The sequence below is a fragment of the Oncorhynchus gorbuscha genome, linkage group LG18 (assembly GCF_021184085.1).
Source record: "Oncorhynchus gorbuscha isolate QuinsamMale2020 ecotype Even-year linkage group LG18, OgorEven_v1.0, whole genome shotgun sequence".
Taxonomy (NCBI): domain Eukaryota; kingdom Metazoa; phylum Chordata; class Actinopteri; order Salmoniformes; family Salmonidae; genus Oncorhynchus; species Oncorhynchus gorbuscha.
Window position 1 is genome coordinate 4,503,007 of NC_060190.1, and position 13,713 is coordinate 4,516,719.

General features: G+C 41.1%; 1 protein-coding gene across 3 annotated transcripts in view; it reads right to left on the bottom strand.

Annotated features, from left to right (window-relative positions):
* LOC124002729 (zinc finger protein 239-like) overlaps positions 1–13,713 on the bottom strand; it is a 59,099-nt gene that overhangs the window by 30,649 nt on the left and 14,737 nt on the right. Inside the window, exons 1-4 of one of the 3 annotated variants that reach the window (XM_046310439.1) lie at positions 10,284–10,541; positions 4,420–4,579; positions 3,009–3,137; positions 1,220–1,487 (exon numbers count right to left, since the gene is read on the bottom strand). In XM_046310439.1, coding sequence (XP_046166395.1) covers positions 1,477–1,487; positions 3,009–3,137; positions 4,420–4,579; positions 10,284–10,322 — 339 coding nt within the window. In that variant the 5' untranslated portion in view covers positions 10,323–10,541 and the 3' untranslated portion in view covers positions 1,220–1,476. Of the gene's footprint in view, positions 3,138–4,419; positions 4,580–10,283; positions 10,542–11,549; positions 11,696–13,713 lie in introns of those variants that run through there. The other 2 variants (XM_046310436.1, XM_046310435.1) reach the window with 2 other exon arrangements.

Sequence of the window (13,713 nt, forward strand, 5' to 3'; positions counted from 1 at the left end):
CTTTGTGCATGACACAAGTCATTTTTCCAACAATTGTTTACAGACAGATTATGTCACTTATAATTCACTATATCACAATTCCAGTGGGTCAGAAGTTTACATACACTAAGTTGACTGTGTCTTTAAACAGCTTGGTGTCACGTTCGTCGTAAGAACATTCGAACCAAAGCGCATTGTGATATGGGTTCCACATGTTTATTATATGAAACGCACAAAAACAATAAAGAACGAACGGAACGTGAAGTAGATGAATTGCTGACAGGCAACTACACATAAATAAGATCCCACAATACACAGTGGGGAAATGGCTGCCTAACCAAAGTAGAGAATAAAAAGGCTCCCCCCCCAAAGTTGCGGACTCCGGCCGCAAAACCTGAATACAACTGGGGAGGGTAGGGGGGTGACAAGTGTCGGCTCTGGTGCAGGTCTTTGCCACCGCCCAGACCACGGGTCCGGTCATGGGTAGAATGCCGTGCCCGGACTGGGAACCGGCGCAGAGGAAGGCTCCTGCCTTGGAGCGGGACTGGACGACGTGCCTTGACCGTCGCCAGAGGTTCCAGACTGTTGACCATCGCCGGAGGTTCCAGACTGTTGACCGTCGCTGGAGGTTCCAGACCATTGACCGTCGCCGGAGGTTCCAGACTGTTGACCGTCGCCGGAGGTTCCAGACTGTTGACCGTCGCTGGAGGTTCCAGACCGTTCACTGTCGCAGGAGGTTCGGGACTGGGAACCGTCGCAGGAAGCTCTGGACTGGGAACCGTCGCCAGAAGCTCTGGACTGGGAACCGTCGCAGGAAGCTCTGGACTGGGAACCGTCGCCGGAAGCTCTGGACTACCAAATACTAATTGAGTGTATCTAAACTTCTGACCCACTGTGATGAAAGAAATAAAAGCTGAAATAAATCACACTACTATTATTCTGACATTTCACATTCTTAAAATAAAGTGATCCTAACTGACCTAAAACAGGGAATTTTTACTATGATTAAATGTCATGATTTGTGAAAAACTGTGTTTAAATGTATTTGGCTAAGGTGTATGTAAACGTCCGACTTCAACTGTATGCATCTGTTGGTCACAGATACCTTAAAAAAAACGGTAGTCAGTATCTGGTGTGACCACCATTTGCCTCATGCAATACGACATAAGATAAAGGATTTAATGTGTTTTTGTATTGAATACACGTGTCGTGGAAATTACTACCAAGGACTCAGTCAAACTTAAATTAATAATTATTTATTATCAGCCAGCTGGAGAGATTCCAACAAACTTAATGCACCATAGTACACGTCGGTCAGGAGCTCTTTCGGGGCAGTCCCGTTAGTCCTCTTATATACTGGTAACACAGACAAGTTATATTTGCATGATTTACATTATTCATCATTAACATTTGGTTCCTGCATGTAAATTATAGAACATATTCTGAGCGTTCTGCCAAAAGGTCTGAGGGGGTCATGACCGTCTCCCCCTCATATCTCTACCCAGCACCTACAGGAACCAATGACTGTATGAGACATGATGTACAATTCAAGACTCTCTCTTCAGATAACATTTCCCCCACACATGAATATACACCTACCATTGGTTAAACTTTTTTATTATACATTATTTAATGGATAATATGAGTTCATAAATTAAAAGATAGCTCTGAACACCTCCTCCCCCACCCCACCACACACACAGCACTTCTACTCCAAGACGCTTGATACATATGGATCCAGAGCTGCATATTATGCTACACATGTTACCATGGCAATCAGACATACTAAAGTGTTAGAGAATGGGAGATGGATGACTGTTTACAAGATGTTTTCTATGTAAACTTTATTTAGGGATCTGGAACCGGTGCCAGAGAGAAGGGAGGTGAAAGAAAACATGTTTGTGCTTTCTGGTGTTTTATCAGTGACCCTGAACGAGCAAAACTCTTCCCACACTGATCACATCTATAAGGCTTCTCTCCTGTGTGTATGAGTTGGTGTGTAGTCAGGGATCCTGATCGACTGAAGCTCTTCCCACATTGATCACATCTATAAGGCTTCTCTCCTGTGTGTATGCGTTGGTGTTTAGTCAGGTGATCTGACGTCCTGAAACTCTTCCCACACTGATCACAGCTATAAGGCTTCTCTCCTGTGTGTATGTGTTGGTGTATAGTCAGGTGATCTGATGTCCTGAAAATCTTCTCACACTGATCACAGCTATAAGGCTTCTCTCCTGTGTGTATGCGTTGGTGTATAGTCAGGTGATCTGACGTCCTGAAACTCTTCTCACACTGATCACAGCTATAAGGCTTCTCTCCTGTGTGTATGCGTTGGTGTGCAGTCAGGTGTCCTGATTGATTGAAGTTCTTCCCACACTGAACACAGCTATAAGGCTTCTCCCCTGTGTGTATGCGTTGGTGTTTGATCAGGTCTCCTGATCGACTGAAGCTCTTTCCACAATGATCACAGTTATAAGGCTTCGCTCCTGTGTGTATGAGTTGGTGTGTAGTCAGGTTTCCTGAATGATTGAAGCTCTTCCCACACTGATCACAGCTATAAGGCTTCACTCCTGTGTGTATGCGTTGGTGTAGAGTCAGGGATCCTGATTGATTGAAGCTCTTCCCACACTGATCACAGCTATAAGGCTTCTCTCCTGTGTGTATGCGTTGGTGTAGAGTCAGGGATCCTGAATGATTGAAGCTCTTCCCACACTGATCGCAGCTATAAGGCTTCTCTCCTGTGTGTATGCGTTGGTGAATAGTCAGGGATCCTGAATGATTGAAGCTCTTCCCACACTGATCACAGCTATAAGGCTTCACTCCTGTGTGTTTGTGGTTAGTCTGGGCTCTTGACTGATTTAAGTATTTCCCACAATCAAAGCAGGTATAAGGTCCCTCCCCTGAATTAATTCTCTGAGATTTTAAGGTATTAGATGCATGCTCTAGAGTGTGAATTTGCTCATGATTTGTCAAGTCTTGTTTAGCAAAACTCTTCCCACAGACAGAGCAGTGGTGAGGTTTCTTCCCTGTACCTCTATGCTGGTGTTTGAGGTGTTCTGATCTGGAGAGACTCTTCTCTTTCTTGTCAGCATCATAATGTTGTTGAGGCTCCCCAGATGATAAGCCCCTCCCACTTAGAGAGCAACGATTAGGGATGTCCCCTGTGAAACAAAGATATTGAATAATTAGGTTTTGCAAATATGAGTCCGTAAACAGATGGGTCCTTCCATGAAATTAAGGCCTTTTGGGTCCCTTTCATATTTTTCCAATAGAAATTGTGCATCAGTATTACATTTTAAATCGTTGACATGCTTTGAAAGAACAATCTCTCTAATAAACCTGTTTACATGGACACATCTGAAATCAGGCTGATGGGACTTTGATAAACGCAGAAAATGGCCAATCAAAATAAACTTTCTACCACAGCCACTGTGGTTTATGAAGCAATAGGTAAAAATAAGTTTTGTATGTGCAAACTATTTCTAAGCTGCATATTTTCAGTTCCCTGAACTCACTGCATTCGGTCAAAATAATGTTTTGTGCTGCTTGTGTTAGCACATGCAGATTAAATACACCTCTATAACTCTGATTAAAGTGTTTACATGTCCTAATCATTCTAAAGATTGTTCAGAAAACCAGGTGTTTTTAAAGGCGTATCCTTACTTCAGTTATGACCTCACACCAATTAAGATCAGCAGAGTAAGATGTTTACATGACTAATGCCATAATCAGTTTAATAGGAAATGATTAGTGTGCATCTAAAGCCCTAGTTATTTGGTTACTTTGACAGTCATTTCTGAACATGATTTATTTCATTTAATTAGTGATTCATTTACATCTGTCCCCCATTTTAAGGTCAACCCATGATGTAATATGGTGAAACGGTTCCTTACATTTTTGGGGGAAAAGAAACATTGGACATTAAACAGTCAAATTATAGAGCAAAGGCAGGTAAGCTGGTTCTAGTCTTTTTATCAATTCTCTGGTGTTTTTTGTTGAAAACCGAGCAAGTGAACCATTTTGCCAATAAATTGATATGGTAGAATTGAAGCTTGTATTCAATGTTCACTCCTGGTGGAACAAAAGTAGCTTCCATTGACCCTGTCAACTTCCATTGTCATAAGCACATTTGTGGCTGATTTAAAGGACTAATTTTACCAATGTAAACTAGTGGTTTTGTTGTTTTCAGTTGTCCCCTGTTACTTTATTTAGCACATTGGCACTTAGTACAGTATTTATTTTCATATAACCTCTTGGGAAAACATGTTTTTATGAAGTTGAACATGTGCTCTTCATGAAAGAATGTTAAAATTAGGTGAAATCTGAAAGTGTTTTGGGGGGAGCTTCTCAAAATTAGGTGGAACGACCAGATATTGTCAGCAATATATAATTAACCAATTAATTGTTACAGAAGCAGACTAATCTAATCCACATGGTTCTTACTTAATGAAATCAAATCTCCATGTTCCTCTTCTCCTTCTCCTCTCTCAGTTCCAGTCTGCCCCGGTGTTTTCCTGCAGTCGACCAGAACCAGCAGTAAAGTACGGAAAGGCAGTCGACCTGGGGACTCCTGGAGGGTGGAGGGGGACGGGCTAGCTTTGTCCTGTTGGCCGCAATAAGTTTTACAGTTGATCATTAAACCAAATATTGTATTAATTCAGTCTAAACCTCTGATTTGGGTGCATCCCTAGAATATCCCCTTTTACCTGAAATGTTCAATCGTTCACTATAAGCCACAAATCTAAGAGCGTTGGATTGGTGGATATGGGCTCGTTTCCACCATATTTCTTATACCAGTCATTTCCTATCAAACAACACAGAAGTGGAGAAGCAAGAGGGATAACTGGGCCCAAAATCTGGCTTCTGGCTTATTTGATCATATATACATTTTCGTAACGATTTGGTTGTTAGGAGTGTATTGGTAACGAGTTGGTTGTTAGGAGTGTATTGGTAACGAGTTGGTTGTTAGGAGTGTATTGGTAACGAGTTGGTTGTTAGGAGTGTATTGGTAAAAGTAGGACACGTCACATCCAGGCAACTTTGAGAAAAAAAACACTTTGTATGGAAGTAGTGCCTGGTCGTCACTAGTTACCACAAACAAAGCCATAGAACACACCCATTTCTACAACTGATATTTTTAAATGTGATTTTAACCCTAACATTGAAAACACTACCTTTATGCCTAAACTTAAATACAAATACGATAGACGTTTGACTTTGTGGCAACACGCATATCTGCCCTCTCATTGCCTATAATGGTCCCACCTGATCTTGCATCTTCCCGATTGCCTTCCAGCTGCATTTCAAACTCAACAGCCTTCGGCTAAACCCTCAACCCTTGAATTGCGTTTTACATCCGAGTGCCTTAAATGTCCCTTGCCCAAGCGAGGGAGAGTGATGATCCGAGAGGCAACGTCCTTGGTGGAAATCTTGAAGTTTAACATAAAAACAACCAACCTAAAGCTATTAATGTACCTTGTAAGCTAACGTACCCAGCTAGCGTCGAGGATACCGGAACATTACATTTATATAGACTTTATTACATGGCTTAGCACAAAGCCAAGATGGTCCATTTCTTTATGTAATCTTAATTTAACTAGGCAAGTCACATATTCTTATTTAAAATGGTGGCCTAGGAACAGTGGGTTAACTGCCCTTTTCAGGTGCAGAATGACAGATTTTTTACCTTGTCAGCTTGGGGATTCCTCCTTAGCAAACTTTTCGGTTACTGGCCCAACGCTGTAACCACTAGGATACTTGCCGCTCCATACCGCCCTAATAGAGGCTACCTGCCGCCCATAATAGAGGTGCATTGACTCAGGTGGCACATACACATTGGTTCTGCTTACACATATACTAATGGTTAAGTCCATATCCATATCGATTCAGCTTACTACTTCTAAAAAAAACAGTATAGGAACTGGAAAATCCAACACCAGCACTCCTATCAGGTAGCTAGTATTGTGAATTGTTCAGTACATATGTGGCAATTATTTATTTCAGAAGGAGCCAGCAAAACTAGTGCATCTATGTGCTCTCTGTCTTTGGACACCATTAGACAAGCACATGGTTATTCTTGTAACTGTTATGGCCAACTATGGTTACACCTCTTGGGTTTTTCCCAGAACAGGGGTTCCCCTTTCAGTAGTCAGCAGGATGTTATGGATTGGTTAATCCTATAGAGTGCCAATGTAACGGATGTGAAACGGCTAGCTGAGTTAGCGGTGCACGCTAAATAGCGTTTCAATCAGTGACGTCACTTGCTCTGAGAACTTGAAGTAGTAGTTCCCCTTGCTCTGCAGGGGCCGCGGCTTTTGTGGAGCGATGGGTAACGATGCTTCGTGGGTGACTGTTGTTGATGTGTGCAGAGGGGCCCGGGTATGGGCGAGGGGACGGTCTAAAGTTATACTGCTACACCAAGGTCTGTTGCTGTGGTCCTACATGTTTAAAAACTATTTATGTGACTCTACAGGTTGCATGTCCTAATATGAAGGCAATATGATAACGGTGGCTAAATGCAACAGGTGATAAGCCATTAAGAGGACTTACGATGAGTGTGAAGTAAGAAGGACAAATGTATAAATATTCTGTGTCAAGACTGGAAGGCAGTCGTTTTCATGATTCCAGCTCTGCTTTTATTATTGTTACTGTAATTTAATTATGCTAATGTGTTTTCATTAATTGACAACCCTTAAACTATTTTATTAGAATTTGTAAGATTCTTGTTTGCATAAAATAGACGGAGCCCAGTCTTTTTAATAATAGGTAACAGAATTTATTCTCGGAGCGCGCTGCCACTTCACCATGAGCAACAGTTTATATACAAAACATGACGTCATTTCATTGCTTAACAGAAACCCCTCCTCTCGACAGGGACAAAGTGAGGTGAAAAGTTCATTCTAACTTACAACACACTCCCAGGTAACTTTTGACCCCTCAACATTATCAATCACCACTTAGATGACAGTTCTAATTAACAGAAAACCTAGGAATGCACTCATTGTCTTATCTAAAAACCCCAGAGGTCAGTTTCGTCGGTTCAACCATAGGTTAACAACCTTATCTGTTTACACAGTTCACTTCTTTCTTCCTAGTTGGAATGGTGTTCATTAACTTTAATTACTCCTTGTCTGTGTCACACAATCACATCTTATGAACTCATATTGTTAATCAGATATAAAACAGAGTATAAGTTTACTTAGTTACAGTTCCATTTTCATAATTTTACCAACAATTATGAAGTAATAAAAAAATCTACTTGAACTCACAGGCTCCAGTATTTGTGAAATGTGATTACCCAAATATTTCCACGACACTAGCTACAGTTTACCATAACTGGCTAAACATGATTGTATTTACTGCCTTAATTTTGCTGGACCCCAGGAAGAGTAGCTGCTGCTAGATAGCACCTTTTTTTCTTAGAGTGTAGTACTGCTACACCCACTCCTCTACAACACTTCAACCGACCAAATAAATGATGTCATGGAGCATCACCATGGCGATGATGATTTGTGAGACGTCATTGGGTCGACAATCCACAATAGCGACTTAATGACATTTGGAGTTCCTGACATCATTTGTTTGACTTCTAACTGTTAGAGAGGATGGCTGCATCTGGAATGTCACCTGACAGTATATAGGTAATAGGATGCCATTTCAGACAGACTCTGTGTAGGTCTGTTCTAGTCTGGTGGATGGATGGTGTAATAGATTGGTCCTGAAGGTCTGTTCTAGTCTGGTGGATGGATGGTGTAATAGATTGGTCCTGAAGGTCTGTTCTAGTCTGGTGGATGGATGGTGTAATAGATTGGTCCTGAAGGTATGTTCTAGTCTGGTGGATGGATGGTGTAATAGATTGGTCCTGAAGGTCTGTTCTAGTCTGGTGGATGGATGGTGTAATAGATTGGTCCTGAAGGTATGTTCTAGTCTGGTGGATGGATGGTGTAATAGATTGGTCCTGAAGGTCTGTTCTAGTCTGGTGGATGGATGGTGTAATAGATTGGTCCTGAAGGTCTGTTCTAGTCTGGTGGATGGATGGTGTAATAGATTGGTCCTGAAGGTCTGTTCTAGTCTGGTGGATGGATGGTGTAATAGATTGGTCCTGAAGGTCTGTTCTAGTCTGGTGGATGGATGGTGTAATAGATTGGTCCTGAAGGTCTGTTCTAGTCTGATGGATGGATGGTGTAATAGATTGGTCCTGAAGGTCTGTTCTAGTCTGGTGGATGGATGGTGTAATAGATTGGTCCTGAAGGTCTGTTCTAGTCTGATGGATGGATGGTGTAATAGACTGGTCCTGAGTGGCGTAGCGTTCTAAGGTTCAGCATCTCAGTGCAAGAGTCATCACTGATGGAAGACAAGACTAAATGAAAAGTGGATCGGCGATGGCTAGAAGGTCGGTGACGTGGAACGCCAAACGCCGCCCGAACAAGAGGGGACCAACGTCGGCGGAAGTTGTGACACACGTTTGCTTTCTGGTGTTTTATCATTAATATTATAGTTTTATATTATTCTACTATACTGTTAAATTAGACATACTATACTGTTTTTACTGAGAGAATTGTCTATTGTTATATTTTACTATATTACTGAGGGAATTGTCTATTGTTATATGCTAATATTCTTTGCTGATACAGGCTTGTCTTGTGTGACTTAGTCATAACTCTGAGCGTACAGCTGTATGAGCTGTTTGGGTGCTACCACAGTATGTGACCTCCACTGTTTACAATCAGCAGGAATGTAGCTATGTGGGAAGTGCAGGGAGGAACAGTGAGTGGTGGCAATATCAGCCATCATGATCTACACAGACCAGCTAAATTACTTCGTGCAAATCTGTTTCCAGTGTCTGTTTCTGAACATCTGCTAACTGTCAACGATAAAAAGGGATGTACTTTCAATAAAAGGCTAAAGACAGCTCTGTTCATTGAGCTTTCAACACGGACTATTCTTAGTGATGGTTGATTGCTTCATTTTTGCATATCTTACAATAAATATATTGTTTGAAAAGTCTCTCTTCCTATAGCATTTCTCTGACACCACAAAGACAGGAGTAAGGATTCTCTCCAGCGTGTGCAAGCAGGAATTGAGTTTAATAAGAAGAACATTGTTAGATACAGTCGTAAATATTGATACTTTTAAGAGAACGGGGCTGGGAGATAGGATTTAGTTGCTGACCCACCCTCCAGTACAGTAGGTGGTGTAATGTACCATAAAGTTGATAGGATTTAATTGCTGGCCCACACTCCAGTACAGTAGGTGGTGTAATGTACCATAAAGTTGATAGGATTTAGTTGCTGGCCCACACTCCAGTACAGTAGGTGGTGTAATGTACCATAAAGTTGATAGGATTTAGTTGCTGGCCCACACTCCAGTACAGTAGGTGGTGTAATGTACCATAAAGTTGATAGGATTTAGTTGCTGGCCCACACTCCAGTACAGTAGGTGGTGTAATGTACCATAAAGTTGATAGGATTTAGTTGCTGGCCCACCCTCCAGTACAGTAGGTGGTGTAATGTACCATAAAGTTGATAGGATTTAGTTGCTGGCCCACCCTCCAGTACAGTAGGTGGTGTAATGTACCATAAAGTTGATAGGATTTAGTTGCTGGCCCACCCTCCAGTACAGTAGGTGGTGTAATGTACCATAAAGTTGATAGGATTTAGTTGCTGGCCCACCCTCCAGTACAGTAGGTGGTGTAATGTACCATAAAGTTGATAGGATTTAGTTGCTGGCCCACCCTCCAGTACAGTAGGTGGTGTAATGTACCATAAAGTTGATAGGATTTAGTTGCTGGCCCACCCTCCAGTACAGTAGGTGGTGTAATGTACCATAAAGTTGATAGGATTTAGTTGCTGGCCCACACTCCAGTACAGTAGGTGGTGTAATGTACCATAAAGTTGATAGGATTTAGTTGCTGGCCCACCCTCCAGTACAGTAGGTGGTGTAATGTACCATAAAGTTGGATGCCAACCACTGATAAACCCCAAAGAAGAATATGTATTTTCATTGTCAGAGTGAGTATCTGGTCATATAATGGATCATCTGACTTTCAAATCAGTGGAGGTGAACAAGTGCACATTTTGGGAGGAAGTAGAGATATATTAGATAATATGACAGATTTCCAAACATGATATAGCTGTAGATTAACGTTACTTTGCTGAGGGAAAAAATATCCTAACAACTTTTACAATCATGTTTATTTTTGTCCAGCAGTTTAAACCGAACACAGGAATGTGGAGGATAAAAGGTGATGAAAACTAGTCCTAGACATTTTATACAACACAGCGGGCATATGTTAAAACCAGATTTACCTGATCCATTGCGGAAGCCATTGTTTCTTTGTATGGCATGAAATGTTGTAGGGTACAGTTTGACAACTTTGTTGTAGTGTTCGGATAATGACAGCTAGTAATGAGTTGCTGAGAGAAAATTCGATTCTCAAGACTGCAACTGATGCGCCCCTAGACCAGAGCAATCAAACATCTATGTTAGAACAAATAAACGTCTCATGTAACCTAGTATTATCACAGAAAGTTCCTGGATAACATTTTACGTGATCAATAAAAGTCGAGTAAAGTCAAGAAAATGTCCAACAACACCCCTTTCACTAAGAATCCTGTTGTCTCCTATCGTCTACTTTTACCTGGCAGCCACTTGGAACAGATGCACAAAGAGGGAGGATCTCAACAAGCCTCTCTCTCGTGAGGGAGTGTCTGGGAATTAAATGTTCCGGTCTTTCGCTGCTGATACAATGGCAGCTGCTGTTCACTACCAGCACAGATAGGAAATATCAGATATTTATGCAGGTCTTTGCAATGGCTGCATCAAACCTAATTCACAAGTAATTCTCCGGTCAAAAATAAACGTAAGTCCAGCGGTGGAAAAAGTACCCAATAGTCATACTTGAGTCAAAGTAAAGATACCATAATAGAAAATGACTCAAGTAAAAGTCACACAGTTAAATCTACTTGAGTAAAAGTATTTGGTTTTAAATATACTTAAGTATCAAAGGTAAATGTAATTGTTCAAGTATAAGTATGAATAATTCAAATGTCTTTATACAAAGCAAACCGGAAGGCACAAATGTATTGTTTTTTAAATGATTTACGGATAGGCAGGGGCACACTCCAACACTCAGACATAATTTACAAAAAAGTATTTGTATTTAGTGAGTCCGCTAGATCAGAGGCAGTAGGGAGGACCAGGGATGTTCTCTTGATAAGTGTGTGAATTGAACCATTTTCCGGTCCTGCTAAGCATTCAAAATGTAGCGAGTACATTTAAGGAGTAAAAAGTACATCATTTTCAACAAGAATGTAGTAAAGTAAAAGTTTTCAAATATATAAATAGTAAAGTACAGATACCCCAAAAAACGAATTATGTAGTACTTTAAAATATTGTTTATTTAAGTACTTCACACCACTGTGTAAGTCTTTCTTCTTAACTAAACTACAGTCAAATATACTGTATTTATAACTAACACCCTTCTGTCTATGTATATAACTTGTATACAATAAATAAACAAAAGCAAAGCACAGCACAGCAGGCCTATACGGTTCAAAGTAAACCAGACTTACCGGATCCATCGTGGAAGCTATTGTTTTCTTCAGTGTTTCTTACTAAGACAAGAAATGGGTAGGCTACATACAGTCCAGTTACTATGTTCTCACAGAGTTCAGATAAGGATTAGGGGGTTGCAGGGGGAGAATTCCTGTCTCAAGTCTGCAACTGATGCACCCCTAGACCAGAGCAATCAAACATCTATCGAAATATCCAAGCTTGATTACGTTATGACAGCATAACGTCTCACATCTTTATTTAACTAGGCAAGTCAGATAAGAACACATTTTTATTTACAATGACGGTAGAGGAACAGTGGGATAACTGCCTTGTTCACGGGCAGAACTAAAGTTGTTTACCCTGTCGGCTCGGGATTCGATTTAGCAACCTTTCGGTTACTGGCCCAACGGTCTAACCACTAGGCTACCTGCTGCCCCAGGCTAATCTTACTTCAGAAAGTTCCTCGATAAGATTTTACCAAAACTATACAGATTGAGTAAAGTCAAGAAAATGTTCAACAACACCCCTTTCCAAAAGTATCCTGTTGTCTGCTATCGTCTACTTTTACCTGACAGCAACTTGGAACAGAGTTCTATTTGAGTCCAGATGTTCTCAAGGCTGTTGTTGCATCTCCCTCCCTGCAGCCTAGAAACATAAAGAGACAACAAACACACTTTATAACTGGTGAAAAACTACACCTGATACTTCCATTAAGCAGGAAAACGTCTCTATTATAACAGATGTGTAGCACTGTAAGACACGTGTTTCTCTGTTGTTGTTTTAAACCTGTTTTATTCTCAGGACCAGGACTATAACACTGAGTATTGGGACACAGGGTAACAACATATCCTGGTCTCTTCTACAGAATTCAACTAAAAAAATTTTTTTAAATACATATTTAAAAAAAAAAATGTATATCCAATCAGCAATGTAAAAGAAAACATGAAACCACATTCGTATGTATGTTTTACAATGACATTTACATGCAAGCATTCGTTCCACATAACAAATCACCAATAAACAGTAGAATGTTGAGGTATAAGATATTATGAAGTGTATTTCCAGTGTGAAGAGAGAGAGGTTTGGTAGGAGACCTTACTGGCTGTGAGGAAACAGAAGAGTGTGAGGTCTGTGTTTGACATGACCTACAGGTACTGATGGGCAGAGCTGACTTCCTGCCCCCATGATGCCTCTTCCTAACAACCAACACATCATTCGATTCACAATAAAATGTGTGAACATCTTTCTGGAGCAAACTTAATACACAATAAGGAAAGTTCAAAGATATCACAAATTAAATCCTTTAAAATAAATTCAACAACTTAATTTGACGACACTAATAGTCCTAATACACACCTTGTATTGTTGAAACATGATCTTCCCACACTGATCAGAGCTATAAGGCCTCTCTCCAGTGTGTATGCGTTGGTGTGTGCTCAGGGCTGCTGATTGATTAAAACTCCTCCCACACTGATCACAGCTATAAGGCCTCTCTCCTGTGTGTATAAGTCGGTGTTTGGTCACGGTGAAATCTCAAGCAAAACTCTTCCCACACTGATCACAACTATAAGGCTTCCCTCCAGCATGAATCCGCTGGTAAATGACCAATTTTCTCTGTTTAGCAAAATTTTTCCCACAGTCAGAGCAGCGGTGGTGAGGTTTCTTCCTGTAAGTCTTTGCTGGTGTTCATTGAGACGTTCTGATCTGGAGAGACTCTTCTGGAGAGACGACTTGTCAGCATCATGTTGTTTTTGAGGCTTCCCCAGATGATAAGCCCCTCCCACTGAGAGAGCTACGGGTAGAGTTGACCGCTGTGAAACAAAGATGATGAATAGCAGGTTAACTGTTTTGTGTGTATTCACTAAACAGGACTGTTTCGTTTGTTCGTTCTTCCTAGTTATTATTTTGTGTAGTGTTCAGTGTTGATTATATTAAAAATCATGAACACTTACCACGCTGCACCTTGGTCCTCACCTTCTTCCACCGACGACAGCCGTTACAATAGTAAAGACACAACACCAGGCTCCCAGAACGTGAAGGCAGATGCATTGTCTCGGCTGTATGACACAGAGGAGCGGTCCATGGATCCCACTCCAAAACTCCCCGCCTCCTGCCTGGTGATGCCAGTAGTGTGATGAGCTGGACACGGACATTGAGCAGGCGTTACGTGCATAGCGCGCT